Source organism: Polypterus senegalus, chromosome 10 (genome assembly GCF_016835505.1).
Source record: "Polypterus senegalus isolate Bchr_013 chromosome 10, ASM1683550v1, whole genome shotgun sequence".
Taxonomy (NCBI): domain Eukaryota; kingdom Metazoa; phylum Chordata; class Cladistia; order Polypteriformes; family Polypteridae; genus Polypterus; species Polypterus senegalus.
In genome coordinates, this window is record NC_053163.1 from 67969934 (window position 1) to 67988307 (window position 18374).

The 18374-nt window shown below is 36.6% G+C and overlaps 1 protein-coding gene across 3 annotated transcripts; it reads left to right on the top strand.

The window, feature by feature from the left end:
• Positions 1-998: 998 nt before the first annotated feature.
• LOC120537170 (transmembrane gamma-carboxyglutamic acid protein 3) lies at positions 999-17987 on the top strand. Of its 3 annotated transcripts, none has more exons than XM_039765901.1 (4): positions 999-1622; positions 2823-2868; positions 7210-7376; positions 13474-17987. In XM_039765901.1, exons 2-4 carry the CDS (start codon positions 2859-2861, stop codon positions 13993-13995), a joined length of 699 nt encoding a protein of 232 aa, XP_039621835.1. In that variant the 5' UTR covers positions 999-1622; positions 2823-2858; the 3' UTR covers positions 13996-17987. The 3 variants fall into 3 exon arrangements, with proteins under 3 accessions (XP_039621835.1, XP_039621836.1, XP_039621837.1); XM_039765902.1 differs by lacking the exon at positions 999-1622 and adding an exon at positions 2425-2442; XM_039765903.1 differs by lacking the exon at positions 999-1622 and adding an exon at positions 2616-2634.
• Positions 17988-18374: the final 387 nt, after the last annotated feature.

The window sequence follows — 18374 nt, forward strand, 5'->3', positions numbered from 1 at the left end:
CAATGCTACTTTCACTACCATTGTCATTGCTCTTTTTGGCTCTTAAACCTAACAGTAAAATGGGGATCTTCCAGCTGGAGACGTATATATACTGTATAAATATACCAATTTATTTACATACTGTACACTGTATGTATATGTCAGTAAATAAACATTTGTTAATTATCTGAACCCTGGCTCCTTGCGACCTTTCAACTCTAAACTAGCCCTGCATGGGCATATGTACCTTATATACGTACATGTCATTGCTGTCCCATCCAGAGTTGTTTCCTGCCTTACACCCAATGATGCCAAGATAGGTTACAACCCCATTGCCCAGATTTAGGTCATGTAGGTGTAAAAAATGGATGGATTGATTAGAGAAAGGACTGAAGGATGCTACTGTATTTAATTGTTAAACTACATCAACTTCACACAACAAAATCATGTTTTATTTAATTAATGATATTACTGAAACTATATTACTTTAATAAGCGATGCAAGCAGGGATTGAATGAATTCACAAACGAAATAAGAGGCAACCTTCTGAACGGAAGTAAGAAAATAAAAAAAAGTTGCTGACTTAGAAATACGTATGAATCACGATTATGACTATCATATGAGCCGGAAATTAAACTCTGACATACTTTATTTTTTTTAGCGTTTTTGTCAAATACAAGTTGCAAAATCCGCTGCGGTCGGGCACTGCTGTAGTTTCCAACACGCCGGTGGAAGAGTAGCAGCCTCTACGTGTTTGATTCCCTGTCTGACTCCCGCGTCGTGCCGTTTTCTGTTAGCTGCTGTTAGCCCCCGGCGAACACCCACTCACACCACGCTTCTCCCTGTCGTGCCAAGTCCTAGCGTGTCTCCCACTCCTCCATTAAAACCGAAGCTGGGCAGGCAGTAATGGACCAGCCCACCCCTGTGTGGGCTTCTATAACTTTTTCTAGCTTTTTAATTTCGAGGTCACAGCAATCGTGACACGTTCTGGCAGACTGCTAATCGCTGAAAATATGAATAAATATCCACTTGTCACGCAGATTGACGTACGCTCACGATAGGGTTTATTTACTTATTCAATGACGTTCGCGTAATAAACCTCCGTCAATGCACAGTCACCGCCTACCCAGAAACCAAACAAACTAAATCTCGGTTTTCCTTCTCTCATATTTTGAGCTTCTCGTATTTTTTTCCTGCCATATATAACAAAGGTTTGTGGAAAATGTAGTCTTTCGTGTAAAGGCGTGGCTGTGTGTGTTTAGTTAGCATGAGGCGTTCGCTTTAGGAAACAGTAAAAAAGAACTGGCATACCGGAGTACTGCACAGCGATCTTAAGCGTCTTCTGATACCACCAAGACCATTTATTTGCCCTGAAATTTGACACATCTGGCTGTTTACTTGGTTACCAGCGCTAAGACGCGCAGTTGCGACACACTGAACTGCAACTTCCAGAATGCCTCACTTCCCGAAGGGCGCTGTCACTTACAGGAGTTCCGCCCCAGTGGCACCGTGATTGGACAAGCCATAGCGCGCTCGTCTGTTGATTGGAGTAGACGAATCTCATTCCCATGCCGTCCACAATTTGCGATAAAACATTCTTATTACTGGCGTTTGGAGACAGAATGGTGTAAGCAATATTGCAGGTAAGAATCTATTATTTTTAATTACAATTTTGGTAACGTAAAGATGCATGATGCTACAGCAATGTGTTTAATACCCTAGCACTTCCTCTCGGTGGCGTTCATCTTTAGCTAACAGGTTTTCATTAAAGCATTCTTTCTGAAAACTCATATGCTAAATATTTATCGTTCCCATTTTAAACAGTTACGGATTTCTTTTAGGAGTTTTCTCAACGTATGACATTTTATGAAAGTCTATTATATTAAATAATCCTGTTTTGTAATTGTGTGTTATGTATGCTGTAGTGGCCAGTGTATCCGAGTTCTTTGTATCTTGAAGATGGCATTACATTAAATACACGTTCGCTCAATAAATATGTACATAGAATGTCATTTTTAATAATCTGAAAGAGTCGCTGTGACACACAATATCGAAGCTGCGAAAAAAGATATGTGAGTTTGTGAGCTTGTCTTGGTCTGCAACGCAAGAAAGCAAGGGAAGCTCCGTGAATCTGCATGCTCTGTGTTCGTGGCAGGTTGTTTATATTAGGCGTTTTATTTCTCTTGTCTCCTCAACCCCCTTGCTGTTGCTATGGAAACAACCAGGGGATGGTTATATTTATAGGTTTGGAAACACAGAAAGAATTTCTCCCGTGAGTGCAAACTCTGAACGAGTAATATGAGTAATGCAAGACGGAGACACAGCTAGCGGAGGGGAGGGGAGTTTCCGTGGTGATTCTGAGGGATCACGTCTGCCGCCCGCTTTCAAAGCAGTGAGCTGACTGACTTGCAGCGACGCCACTCAAGCGGAGTGTCACTGGCGGCGATTTAAAAGCGCCACAAGGTAGATCACGTCGCTGTGCCCTTACCATTCACTTGTTGAAAATGTCATGTGAATGGTGGCTGTCTTTGTGCCATCAATGTCCATTGTCTTCCACTTTGGCACCCTAAGGGCAGTTTCTGACAGACGCGGACTAAGAGGAACTGGACGTCACAGCAGAGCGGGAATATTCCCCTGGATCACCCTACCAGGAGAGTAAGAAAGAACCAGATGCAAAGGACTCTTTGCACCCGGACACGCAGCTTGCTTGAAGGATGCATAAATATAACTGTGATTCCGAGATGCCAGAAGGAACTGAAAGTTTTATTTCTTCCTGTAATTATAAATGGACAACACCAAACTTTATGGGTCTGATCATTCATTGTTACTTTTTGTTTTTATAGGTCAATGTATTCCATCAGAAGAGGCGTTGTGCCAGTATGACTGAGAGTAAGTATTTCATTTTAGGATAAGGTTGCATCAGTGTTATCGATCCTTTAATGTAATAGTGGCAAAGAGTGTATTGAGATAGGAGAGACAATAATCCTGAAGAGAAATGCTGTTTCTTTCTTAGACTGTCCGTGGGTCCTATTTAAAATAAAAGTTATACATTTGAAGAATGTAATTTCAAATTTATTTATTTGTTTCTTTTCTGTAGTATTTAATTGTCATTGGCTGTTTTATCTCACTACTTGCTAGAATTTTATATGTTCTGTGAATTGTACAGTTTTTGACATGAAATCTTAACAAAGTAGGATTACAATATCAACAGCTAAAATAGGCATTGGTCTAACTAATTCTATAGTGCAGGGATGTCAAACTCAGACCCGGGTGGTTTCCATACCTGGTATGGATACGCAAATGTGTTTGCCCAGTGTTAGACATCTGTTGTATTCTGTCTTTGCTGCTTTTTTACCCAGTAGTGACAGGACAGACTCTACCCCAAAGAAATGCAGTCATAAAATATTTTAGAAAATTAATGGACAGGTGTATATTTTATATATTTATAGCATAATTTATAGCAGAATAATTAAAGTCACTATTAGTAATTTTCCTTTAACATGAAGTTTTGTCACACCCTTTTTATATGCATATAAACATTTTATATGCAGTAATGCAATACGTAGAGTAAGCTGCCTTATGCAACTGAGTAGTCAGCATAACTAAAACTCATTGCAAATTTAGGTTTCCTTGTGTAAAACCTTTCAGTTACTTCACTGGTGAACTCAGGTCAACTGTGACTTGGTTCATTTTCATCTGAATGCAGAACAGCTATATTTAGTTTATCCTGACCAATTGTGCAGTAAGAGAAACTACATCAGCTTGTATTTCTTTAAGGTTATAGGGTAATTTTTGTGATATACACAGAGTACAGTGACATTCTTACTTGCATCTGCTAATCAACATTTGTTACTCTGCTCAGCACATTGAGACATCACATACATCAGGTCCACATACTCCTCAACTCTTTTGCCATATTCAGAAAAATCTATCCATTCATGAACCCCTTATCCAGGGCAGGGTTTCAAACCAATTTATATTTTTATATGAAGATAGCATAGGGGTATATTCATCCAATATATCATTATTTCTTTGAAGTCTGCTGGCTTCTGAATCTCTGTAAAAATAATAGTGTTAGTTCTCTATTAGTGAATGGTTACATGTATATGAATTTCAGCATTGTATGGGCAGCATATTGGTGCAGCGATAATCATTGCTGGCTCACAGCTTAATGGTCTTGGGTTCAGATCTTGGATGAATTATCTTTATACAGAGTACATTCTCTCTCTGCATCCATATGGGTCTCCTATATCCCCAAAATATGCAGATTAGATTAACTGGCAACTCATAATTGCCTCTGCCTGAGTTAATGTGTGTGTGAGTGAATGTGCTGTCTGCTGGGTTGGTGCAATTCCTAGGATTGGCCTGTGCCTAAATGCTGCCAAGATAGGCTTAGGCCCCTTGTGATCTCATTGTTTGTCACCAATTACTGTGTAATATAGATTGTTTTGCTAAATAAGTAAATTGGACTTTGCTGCTAGTGCACAAAAATGAATGAATAGTAAAAATCAAAGTTCTCCTTTTGGTCGAGGATTGTATTTGTGTATGTATATATATATATATATATATATATATATACACACACACAGTGCATTCACAAAATATTTACAGCGCATCACTTTTTCCACATTTTGTTATGTTACAGCCTTATTCCAAAATGGATTCAATTCATTTTTTTCGTCAGAATTCTACACACAACACCCCATAATGACAATGTGAAAAAAGTTTACTTGAGATTTTTGCAAATTTATTAAAAATAAAAAAATTGAGACAGCACATGCACATAAGAATTTACAGCCTTTGCTGTGAAGCTCAAAATTGAGCTCAGGTGCATTCTGTTTCCCCTGATCATCCTTGAGATGTTTAATTGGAGTCTACCTGTGGTAAATTCAGTTGATTGGACATGATTTGGAAAGGCACACGCCTGTCTATATAAGGTCCCACAATTGACAGTTCATGTCAGAGCACAAACCAAGCATGAAGTCAAAGGAATTGTGAATTGTCTGTAGACCTCCGAGATAGGATTGTCTCAAGGCACAAATCTGGGGAAGGTTACAGAAAAAGTTCTACTGCTTTGAAGGTCCCAATGAGCACAGTGGCCTCCATCATCTGTAAGTGGAAGAAGTTCAAAACCACCAGGACTCTTCCTAGAGCTGGCTGGCCCTCTAAACTGAACGATCGGGGGAGAAGAGCCTTAGTCAGAGAGGTGAACAAGAACCCGATGGTCACTCTGTCAGAGCTCCAGAGGTTCTCTGTGGAGAGAGGAGAACCTTCCAGAAGGACAACCGTCTCTGCAGAAATCCATCAATCAGGCCTGTGTAGTAGAGTGGCCAGACGGAAGCCACTCCTTTGTAAAAGGCACATGGCAGCCCGCCTGGAGTTTGCCAAAAGGCACCTGAAGGACTCTCACACCATGAGAAACAAAATTCTCTGGTCTGATGAGACAAAGATTGAACTCTTTGGTGTGAATGCTATGTGTCACATCTGGAGGAAACCGGGCACCGCTCATCACCAGGCCAGTACCATCCCTACAGTGAAGCATGGTGGTGGCAGCATCATGCTGTGGGGATGTTTTTCAGCGGCAGGAACTGGGAGACTAGTCAGGATAAAGGGAAAGATGACTGCAGCTGAAAACCTGCTCTAGAACGCTCTTGACCTCAGACTGGGGCGACGGTTCATCTTTCAGCAGGACAACGACCCTAAGTACACAGCCAAGATATCAAAGGAGTGGCTTCAGAACAACCTCTGTGAATATCCTTGAATGGCCCAGCCAGAACCTAGACTTGAATCCGATTGAACATCTCTGGAGAGATCTTAAAATGGCTGTGCACCGACACTTCCCATCCAACCTGATGGAGCTTGAGAGGTGCTACAAAGAGAAATGGGTGAAACTGGCCAAGGATAGATGTGCCAAGCTTGTGGCATCATATTCAAAAAGACTTGAGGCTGTGATTGCTGCCAAAGGTGCATCGACAAAGTATTGAGCAAAGGCTGTGAATACTTATGTATATGTGATTTCTCATTTTTTTTTTTTTTTTTTAATAAATTTGCAAAAACCTCATGGAAACTTTCTTGACGTTGTCATTATGGGGTGTTGTGTGCATTAAAAGATGTGTTGTTGTAGTAATCCAGGCGACTGTGAAATTCACATTGCAGCATGGTGGTTAGTGTTGCTGCCTCACACTGTATGGAGTTTGCATAAACTCATTATGTATATGAGGTTTTTATTTATTTATTTATTTCCCCATAATACTCTAAAGTAACATTGTGCAGATGTGTGCATCAGTGTGGTTTATGGAGGCCTGGTGCCTCATCCTGCATTGGTTCTTGTCTTGCATCTGATGCTGCTAGGATAGGCTCTGACCCTGAACTTCCCCGAGAAGGCTGGATAATGAATCGATGGGTGGTTGTGAAATTAACACATCATTTATCTGCCAATACATGCTCTTAAAACCTTGACTTTGTACTGTAGTTGTCATTAATCCAATACTCCACTTAACATGTCCTCATGGTGACACAGTATAGAGGTTCACATATTTAATGGCTTTGTACCAGTTATTTCATACTTAATCTACTGTAGGCGGTAAATGTTTTAGACGAAGCAAAAATCTTCATATTTGACACACCTTTAATTAATTGTAAATGGGGATCATTTCTTTATTCCAGTTTCTCCTGCTTGTTTAAAACCTGGCTATCCATTCTGCTTTAACTGTTGTAAGGATGAAAGCACGTTGAAGAACTGACAGTTACAGGAAAAGATTAGGAGAGGGAACAAAGTACAAGTGCTTGAAATCTATTGTATTCTTTTAACATTTTTAAGTAGCTCAGAAATTATTCAGAGATGTTTGTTAAATACATCATGATAGTCTACATATCCATCAGCTTTAAAATACATACCAATCCCTGAGTGAAATGCAAAATTCCACTTTGACTTTGTTAGCCACTCATTCCCTCTCATATTGTACAATGACAATATTAAGAAAAGAAACATTTTTGTGAATAGTCATTGGTATTACAACAACTACATTTTTTAGTTACCTTCTGCAAAGTAATTAATGTGTAAATGTTGAAAAACCTTTGATAATTATGTTTATTATTACTGTATTTTCCTACATACTAAATATTCATATGGATAATACAGTCACTAAACATAGCAAAAATATTTTGTTGGCTCTGTGAAATATATATCTGACATCAGAAGAGACCAAGTTTTTGGTTTCTGCCTTCCAGACCCAGCTTTCTTAAAAGAAAAAGATGCTCACTCTCTTCTTAAACGGCTGCCTAGAGCCAACGGTTTCCTGGAAGAATTCAGACAAGGAAACATTGAGCGCGAGTGCATGGAAGAGATCTGTAGCTACGAAGAGGCTAAGGAAGTCTTTGAAAACAAAGAAAAGACGGTAAGTGCTCTCATTCTTTGATTTTGTGTTTACAACATTGTTTGTTTTATACCTGATAATACTGAATAGATTTTTTTGGTTAAAAAAAACATGAATGCTACTCTTTTTAGAAACATGAATTCATTCAGTAGTCTAGCAGTAACTACAGATTCGGTATTCCTATTTTTCAGTATTCCAAACTATTTTTTAACACATCTTTAAACTTATTAAACTGAAAACACCATTCCTCACAATATCTTCATCCATCCACCATCGAGCTTCAGATGGGCTAATGATCCAGCACAGAACAAATTTCTGTGTACACTCGGAATCACATTAAAATGTACAAGGTCATTTCAGAAATGTCATTCAGTCTAAGGTGCATGTGCTTAAGATGTGAAAGGAAATGAGTGTAAGAAGAGGAGACCTGCAAATTCTACACAGACCTTGACTGGGTTATATTTGAAGCCAAAAGTAGCAAAACCAGTCATAACGAATACAATTTCATGGCCTCTCTTCACAAGATAGTCCATGCAAAATTACTATTTTAAATAAACTGTATGTACAGTAAAGGAATATTATATGGTATACTTTCCACCAAATAAGCTTTGATTCATAGAACACACGCATAGTCTTTCTGTGTCTTGCTTACTGAAATTGTGCAGCTGTGCTTCTGTGTACTCACCCAGTCCACTGTGTCAGAATAATCCCTATCACCCAGTGGTTCTGTCTACTATTTAAATGGAAACTTATTTGTATTTCATCTGAAAAATTTTATTTAGAATAAAACATGTTGATCATGTAATAAATTACAGGAAATTAAATTACCGATTGGAGTAGTATTAAAACACATATTATGAAAACAATTAATTACATAAGGCCTGCAGATTTTATTATATATTCTGTCTCATTGTGGTTCAGATAATTGTCTATTCATAGATCATTGACTAGAGCTTACTACCTGGCTATGGTGCCTTTTCTGCATCATTTGCTAGCTGTTCACATACCCTGTGTAAGAAAGTTTAGTGAGGTCACGCCCTCGACCGGAAGTGGTTGCCTGTCCACGACAGACTTTTCTTTCCGCCATATTGGTTTATCTACAGCATGTTTGTTTATTGTTTTAGTTGTTTTTTTATGTTAAATAAATATAAAATACTGGAATTCAACGATCCCATACCGGCAGTCATCTGACTGTGACTCCTGCGCTCGGCTTTCTGTTAGCTAAACCCTGCAAATTAGTGCATTTCCAGAGGTCCCTGACACCCCTCTTTTACACCTTGGGTTTTGTTTGAAAATTTCCACTGACAATTAAATGACACAACTAAATTAACAGCTCTGTTAGAACTGCTCTTGACCACAATCATGATTGTGTTTGAGTTTACACTGCAGCAGTCTAGTGAACTATCTGTTGATGTTTCCTAGCTCATAAAGCTCTGAATTGGATTAAAGGATAAAGAAATGTATTGTTGCAATAAAAACTCACTCTAATTTAAACCATTTCGTTTTCACTAAAAACACCAAGGCAGAGACATCTTTGTACACAAAAATATAAAGAAAAGCTGTTGTTTTGGGAGATTACCTGAGTCATCCCAATATATCTAGGTTTTTGTTACTAGAAAACTAATATCTTGTATAGCATTTATAGAACACGGATATGGCATGCAGGATAAAATTGGGTGTAAAGAGAAGTTCATAAATTAAATGTGTGAAACAACCTACAAAAATACTCAACCACCCAGGTATATAAATGAGGAATGGGAATAAACCTATAACAAAAAAAGTCACATTATGTTAAAACTGAAACCCATGAGTGACTTTAACTAACACACTGCATAGTAATGGCTGTAATGCCTTCAGTTATAAGATGCTATTGTTTACGTTTAGTGGGCCACTTATTTCTAAAAAATATGCTGCTATAAAAAGAACTCTTGCTGATCATTATCTGTCCCAAACCGTTTTGATTCTCATCTGTTCAGTGTACTTGTCTTCTGAATTGCTTGACTGATTGCCGAGTTAAGCTAAAATTACCATCTTAAAAGTCTTTTTATGATCTCTTCTTCAGTGACTCTCTCCCTGACCTTGATCTAGTTGATCTGTCTCTTGTTCACCAGTGCACAAGTTCCACTGAATTCAGAATGCAAATTCCAATGAACTGGTGAATCATGGTAGCAGTACTGTGATTTGGGTGTAGTGTCCCAAGAAGATTAATTTGCAAAAGATTAATAAAAGTTAATTGATATCTACCTATCTACTGTATCTTTTCATCCATTTACTAATCCTGCTGAACCCATTTAAAGTTACTGGGGAGGTGGACACTATCTCAGCCAGAATGAAAGAGCACAGGGCAGAGACTAACCAGGGATGGCTCAACAGCCTGTTGTGGGACCCACTCACATGCATCTGTTTGGAGTCTCTAGTTAAGCTAAAATGCCTATCTATCTATACAGTATAATGTAAATGATGTACTGTGATTTTTTTTTTTTTAATACCTGAAGGACAGCACAATGATTATCATTACTACCTTCCTGTTCAGGGTTTGTCTCCTGGTCTGGTTACAGTCTTTGTAGAATTGTTTGTGTGTTCCTACTGTACCTGTGAGGTTTTTCCACAAGCAGTCTGTTTTACTCTCACTACCCAAAGAATGAATGAACTAGTGACTCTTAATTGGCATCTTGGTGTGTACATTATGTGAGTGTGCCCTTTGATGGGTTGGCATCCTGTATGAAGTTAGCTTCTGCCTTTTGTACAGTGGTGCTGATATAGGCTTCAGCTCCCTGTGTCTGTGATGCTTAATTAAAAATTATTATAATGTCTGTTATTTTTCTTCGCTTATCTGGTCATGTGTCAGCTTGGCCTCCTCCCTTGGCTGGGGTTCAAATTCATGTTTTGTGTCTCTTTTTTTCATTTTTTTGTTTGTGTACGATTATGTACATCATACTTTTGTTTTTGGTTTTGCCTTTGCTGTGTTCTGTGTGTTTTGTGAGTTGTCCCTTAAGAGGTAGGGCCACTTGCCAATCGCCACTAGGTACTGCACCTTGCCCTATAAATCTGGAGGGTCTTCCACATTCCTGGCAGTTCTTTTCGAACGTGCCTGGGATTGGTGAGTTCAATTGTGTTTTGTGCTATGCTTGTGCCATTGGAATATTCACCTTCATGCTTTATATTTGACTGTGTTTCTGGATTACTGTTTTGGAATTTGATTGTCTTAGTTTTTCTGGTCAATTCCTTTGCTCTGCGGATCTCCGTTGTTATTGAAGAATGTTTTGTAAAAAAGAAACTTTTTATTTTGTAAAGTTTCAGTGCTTAACATTATTACTAGCCATAGTTTGACAGTGATATTTCCCCTCTAGTGGACATTTTAGAAAGGGCTTTTGTAATTTGTGTAGTAAACTAGTAATTCCAACATTTAGAGTGTAGTCACACTAGGCACGTTTGTTCAGAACCGTGCCCAAGTGTGATTGTCCACCCTTCATAGTCCCCTGCTAGCCTGCACTCACACTTGATTTAATGTTCTGTGCCCTGGAATGCTTTTGTCATGACCATGTGACTTTGTGTAAAGCCAAAACAAGATCAGAACATGGAGTGACAGCATGCATGTCAAAACGATTTTACTTATTTTGTGGTTGTTTTGGAGTCTTGTAGGGCAGGATAACTCTCAACCCTCTTACAAATTTATTGAGTGTGCAGTGCAATGTTTTGCTGTTAATTGTGCTGCATGTATGAGAAGATTTTTACAGTGAAAAGTGATGTTAAGGGAGGCGTTTGCATCTTTTCTTGGCAACTACAATTCATGTTCATGTGGAAGGTGAGAATAAAAACCTGTGTTTAACTCAAAAGTTATTGAATGAAATGAGAATTGCACTACGTGACTCGTAGCATCATTGATGTCATGTCTGTTTTCCATGCTTGGGCATATTTAGTGATCACACTGTTCCAGAATTCTACTGAACTGTACTCTGCCCCACCTCTTCCAAAAGGGGCAGGAGATGGTACAGTTGGCCTGGCATGGAGCGATCACACTAGTCAAACAAGCTAGACTTTGCGGGGTTACATGCTAACAAACGTGCTCAAGCACGGAACAAATTACCAGTGTGAGTACACCCTTAGTCTTAAATAAGTAGAGTTATGTATTGTAATACTTTCTTGTTTATCATGGCATGGGAGAGTGGTGATGTTGGATAGACATGGAAGTAAGAATTTCAGTGTGCGCTGTACACTTGGCAATACTACTTGTACATTTTAGCAACATTCTAGCTGTTTTTGCTGTTTTCATTTATACCTGACTAATTATGTTAAATTTATATTCATGGGTCTGCACAAGTACATTCTATGTCTAAAATTTTCTTACATGGGCTGTCTTGTTTATCACAAAAGTAGTGGCCATTTGACTCGTTATCGTTGTCTACATTGTTATGTGAATATACATATATCAGTAGTTTATACCATTATTTTTCTTGGTCAAAAAATGTGTAAACTTTTACTGAAGACCAAGTCTTTCAGTTTGTAAAGTCTTTGAGCCCTTTAGCCAAAATGAAAATTAGCAAAGTCTCTCAGACAATGATGAAAGGTACAGCTTGAGATGAAACTTTATGGCTTATGTTATAACAGCTATGACATAACAGCATTTTACCCTGACTCCTGACATGATTGCATTGTGTTTTGTTAAACAATATTTTTGCCATTAAGCATCACAATAATCACTATAATTTTAAACTAAGAATGAAATTCTACAGATAAAATTTAATTATAAATAAAAATACATGTATCACTATTTACCCTTCTTGAGTCATTATTTCTTTGACATGTTCTTTTTTTAAAATGTTTCTCAAGCTCCCTCAAGTGTGACATAAGCAACACTTTAATTTGTCACTTACTCTTGAATGGATGGAGATCTAAGCTTTGATGAGATATTTTTTCTAAGATAGTATGGTGTGACTTTGGCAAAATGTTTTATATTATTAATACTACATACATTCCAATTGTATTAGACTATTGACCCCTAACATCAAGATAGGGATGGTAATGCCTTTGTTCCATACAGATTGTTTAGTGTTAAGACCCAAAAAGGTAAAATCGACATCTCATTGTACCTTAGAACCAAATACTTTGGCTACCACATGCTTTCTGCAGTGAAGATGTGATGCAAGTTTATTTAAGAATGGCTTTGTTTTGTAGTTTCCCATTAAGCACGCATTTATGACACATCTGGGCTTTGCACTGTCTTAACTATGGCAGAATATTCCTGTACATTTGACATAGACCGTGTGTCTAATTCCCTTTTTGTCTGCATATGTTGTTCTTGTCCTGTTATGTCTATATTAATCATATTTTATAATTCACTTAAGAATGTTTAGGAGTATCTTCAGTGATCTGAGTTTTTAAAATATATTTCCTATATGTGTACATTTTAATGACCTTAAATCATGGATATGCTTTGAATTTTTAGTTTTTGTCATAACCTGTATTCATCAATTGCGGGATATCCCATGGCTAGCAGTATCTAGACTGAATTCAAGTGGCTTCATAAAAGTTTTACTAACTGTTACGTAAATACTAAGAAATCCATTCATTTAGAGTGATTTCTAGAAGCTGTATTTTGTACTTTAATAAAATAGACTTCAAGCTAAACTGTGAGAAAAATCCAAACTGAGAACATTAAGCATTCCACATGACACCACAATGAAGATAAGAAAACATGCAAGGGGAATTAATGTTTTTAATAGGAACCATAATTGGGTTTGTCTGAATTTTGTAATCTTTTGGATAAAACTTAAAAAAATAAAAAAACAGGAATGGGAGTAAGTTGTTAATGACTAGTCTTTTGTCTTTATTTCTTTTAGCATCTGTCCAAAGTAAAGTGGATTTCTCTATTCTCCTGAAGGTATTATAATGCATTAACTGCAAAATTATTATAAATATATACACAAATATAAACATATAAGGCAGTCAGTATATTTTTCGTTTTTCCAGTTTTCATTCTTCCATATTGGTGTATGGATTTTTTTTTGTATCCATTTACTTTTTAGCAGCTTTATTTAATATCAAATGCCACTAATGTATTTTTAGATCAGTATTTTAGGAGATTCACTACGTAAATACAAATTTTTATTTTTTACAGATGGAATTTTGGAAGAACTATATCTACACAGTAAGCAGCAACTCTGGGTCAAGGACTGAGCGCACTGAAGCTATGTACATGGTGGTGCCACTTCTGGGAGTAGCATTACTCATCATTATTGCACTTTTTATTATATGGAGATGCCAACTACAGAAAGCCACAAGGCGTAGGCCTGCATACTCACAGAACCGCTATCTCTCAAACCGGACATCTCGTAGTTTGCCTCGTATTATGGTGCATAGAGAGGCATCTCATACGGTGCCTGAGCAGCCACATCATGAAATGAATCCTAGAGCGGGTGCCATAGAGCGCACTGTAGCAGGAACAGACAATGGTGCACACTCAAGCAGAACTCTCTATGTCCAAGATTCTTCAGTCTCCATTGCTTCGCGGCTTTCAAGTGCCACTCCTCCTCCATCGTATGAAGAAGTAACAGGACATATGGAAAGCAGCAGTGATGAAAACACTACACCTTATAGTGAACCTCCACCAAAATATGAGGAGATTGTTAGACAAAAGTGAACTGTTTTACTTGTGACAGGTTGAAAGGACAAAGAGCTGCTAGTGGAAGGAGAAGGAAGATGACTTCATCTTTTTTCTCCGGTAATGCTGCAGCAACTGTGTCTATCCAGGCATCCTAAGGTAACCAAACAGAATTTGGTATTGTATAGTAGCCCTGACTGAAATGGGGATAAAAGCTGCCGCTGATTGTCTTGTGACAGAAATGGTTTGTAAGCACACTGCAAATATCTACTCTTTGAATTTATAAAATTAATGAAAAGGACACGTGAAGGAGGCCAGTCTTTACCCATTCCAAACACTGAAATGAGAGCAAAGTTTAGAAAAGCAGGCTATTTTGAAAATATTTTTAAAATATAAAGTCATCTAATAGGCAGTATTAGAAACAAAGAATAAAAAGCAATATGCATCTTTAGGAACACCATCATTTAAAAATGACTAAACGGAGTGTAAAAACAAATCTTTTCATAGCTAGTCTGCTCCTTAATTGCACATTTCATGCAGTTACTAAAAGTGTAGCCATATCTTTTACCTTCCTGTTTAATGACTGCAACACTCTATAACAGAGATTTTTTAGAATTGACTTACTTCTCAGTAACAGTTGAATGAGTCAATACCTGGTTACAAATGGAATAAGGAGAATTCCTGTAGCAGCAAAGGTGTATATATAGCCTTTTATAAACATGCATACTTTTATAGCAAAAGAGGTTATGCTTTGGTGTTTTACTTGGAAGGAGTCTGAATTAAGCATACGAAAAAAATGCTTTGTCAGGATTTTCTCATCCACTTCTAAATGAAGCATGGAAAGCTGTGCTGTCTGCTGAGAACTGAATTGGTGGCAATTTGCAGGAAAGCTTTAGTGATACTTTTTGAAAACTCTAGGAAAGGTAATTTGAAGATACAGAGCTCTCTGAAAGTATGCATTAGAATGGGAAAGAACCCTATTATGTCAAATGAGAATATTAATGGGATGTACTGATGGAAAACTTACTAAGATGCCAAGCCTTTAATTGACCAAAGCTCTTTAGATAGTTGCTTCTCTAATGGGATGGACCAATATAAACACCTGATGCCTTTCTCTGACTCCTTGATCATTTGTAAAAATAAACAAGACAAACAATAGTGTGAATTTATTCCTTCTATAGCAGTGGTAAGCTTATAAGAGGGGGAAAAAACTTTTATATTATTTTTGGAAGTCTTAAAATGTTTTTCATGATGTTAGAACACAGCTGCACTGCCATTGATCACTGTATTAATTCAGGGTTTGAGTTTAATGGCTTGATTAGTGTCTTGATTTTCTTAAAAATAATACATTTTCAGGCTAATTAGCAAGTGTTTTCTGTAAAATAGGGGCTGCAAGAAACTGCACAAATTGAATCCTGAAACATAACCCTGAAAGTCCACTTGCCTTAAGATCTGTTCTTACATTTCTTTTATAGCCAGCAATGAGAATTTGTCTGTGAAAGAACTCGCTGTTAGGCACCATTTCTTTACCAGGCTTAGACAATACTTAATGATCAGTGGATTCTTCAAATTTGATGAGTTATTAGCAACAACAGATGCCACTGTTTAAAGGATAACGGTACAAATACCACCCTGTTCTCAAACCCACTTAATCATAGTCGAGGAGGTGGGCTTCATTGTCTGTCCCTTCAGCCCTGGGTATAAGGCAAGAAACAACCCTGTTGTACAGGACAAATAGTCCATCACAGAACTTGATACTATAAATTCTTCACAGGATTAGTTTTTTTTTTTTTTAGTAAAATTTATGATACAAATTTGCTATATTCAGACTTTTAAAAGAATGGTGTTTTCCTTTTAGACTGCTAAAAAGCCAAATTTATTTATTTACATTTTTTATTAAAAAAAAAAGGAGTTCAAAGTAATCCCGCTTCTCTTTCATGTGCAGCTATGTTATAAAGTTTATTAGTAATTTTCTGGCCCTGAGTGAGCTCATTAGAGATATATTTGTCAGACTGTGTTTTCGCTCGACAAGAGAGGATATAGTTTTGGACTTGTACGTTTCATCCAACAACACTAGATTACTGTGCATAATTAGAGCACATATGCATGAGACAAAGTCACTTTACATTAAACAAAACGAACCAGCTTCCATTTACTCCATTATTGTATGTATCGTGCACTGACTTCAATATTTTTATTGCTTCCATAATGCATTTCAGCAAATACACTGTTAAGTTAAAATGTAAATTATCAGGCACTATATAATATTAATGCAATCTTGTGTTATTAATATATGATCCTAAATCGGTATTTTTATTTTGTACAGTGGGCATGTCATCTTCAGTGAAGCAATAGACAAAAATATTCAAATTGATGTTGAAGGTTTCTAAACTGAAGGAACAAAAAATGAAACATTCAATGGGTACTGATATATTAAATAAAGAATGTACATTGTTCAAAAAGAAAATACATTTTTCCAGTACTATATTGCAATAGTGGTGGATGCTAACAATGAGTCAAAATATATGTATTTTCTACAGTGAAATGTTTACTATGAGTAGCAAAGTGTTTTTAACTCAAAAGTATAGTCATGGGTAAAGCTGTAGCTGTATATACAGTGTGTTTAAATTGTTATGAGGCCAAGACTTCTGCATAGCAAGCACTTAATTTCTTCTCCTTTTAACAGTCAAGAACCAAACTTGACATGAAGTAAATTAACCTACTAATATGACAGCAATGCAAAGCATACTGAGGTTTTCCTGTTTGTATAAGCATGTGATGAAAACCTTTAACTGGTACCAGCAAATTGTGTTGAAGTGTACCTGAGATGCATTTTCTAGTACTGTATCTTTTCATGGGAAGGTACTCTCTGTTAAAATTGTATCGTTCCTGAAAGTTTGTGTCTCCTAATATATAATATCTGCACTTACTATTGCAGTGCATGTTGGTGTTTCCATGGATACTTTGTGGTGTGAGGAAAACAACCAATATACAAATACTTTTGCAAATGTAAATGTAAATTCGTAATACCAAAAAACTGCCCTTTTTTGTTTTTTTTATAATGTGCCTACAATCTAACATATATAATAGTTCACAGTACTTGTGGAAAATAAGGTTGTAACTAAAAATGTAAACAAAAAACGTTTTAAATTTTGTTTATATAGATACAGTTGGAATTGCATCCATTGTGTGGATAAATATTAACTGGCTCATTTTAAGATTGATAACCACTTGTGAATAATTATTTAAAGCAATGCCATGTGAGTTTGGCGTGCCAAGTGTGTGTGTGTTATCGTTAGTATTATTTATGAATTGTGTTAATAACTGGGAGACCAATACATGAATGCTAACAAGATAAAGCATTATTATTAGTCTCTCTAATTTAGGCAATACAAAGTTGCCACAGAGATTAGCTGTTTATTTGGAAATTTCCCAAAACAAACGAAACGAAAGCACATAATGTACTTTATAGAAACAATGCTTTTTGTTGACAAATGAGAGAAAAAAAAAACTACTAAGCTAACACTACTTTCTTCTGCTTAATTTTTAGAAAAAGGCTACCTACAACCTTCTTTCAAACCTGTGCTGTAAAGAGTACAGTTGCAGCAACAGTTTGTAACTCTTAGAGTTCTATTTGTTTTCTACTAACTCTGAATATTAACAGACTTTATTTTTACAGTGTTGACATCTTGTGATTTCTTAGATGTACAGCAAAACTGTTTCTTGAAGATTTTTTAGACACTTCACATTTTAATTGAGAAATTGTTGAGAACAGTACGATTTCGATTTATTTTATTAATGACTTTATTTACAAAGGTATAAAGATGGGCTAGTTATGGAGACTTAATGAAGAAACTCTTAATGTTGATTTACCCTGTAAAATACACTTGCTTGCCGAGAGCTCCAAAAGAGAACTATTAACCATTAAGGAATTATTAACCATGCTTTGCAATGACTGAAACAGTTTACCCATCCACCTGAACTTCAGGAGAAACTAAAATGGACAATACAGTATTCCAAAAAAAAAAAAACTCCTAGTGTTGTGGATTCAGAAGATTCCTTATGATGGACTCGCTGTGAATTAATTTAAAACATACAGTATACATAATCAATAATTGTGCATATATAATGATCTGTGTTCTTCATTGGCACTTTTTTATTTACTCTGAATGTGGGTTAATTTTGTGCATAAGACATGTTATTTGGTATTCAGCACGATTAAAATACTTTTTTTCACAATTTTTATAGCATTTATCACATTAATAACTTGAAAAGCTGAAATGAACTGAAATGTCACATCCTTCTTTCCTTAAAACTGTTATCTAATTGGTGTATGTAATAATCTGTCTTTATTTCCCCCAGAAAAAATCACTCGGTTATACTTAGGTTTAATGTAAACATTTACAGGTCTTTATTCT

Coding starts and splice junctions, on each gene's coding strand:
- LOC120537170 (XM_039765901.1), top strand. Junction 7,377..13,473: donor TTGAAAACAAAGAAAAGACG/GTAAGTGCTCTC, acceptor TATTTTTTACAG/ATGGAATTTTGGAAGAACTA.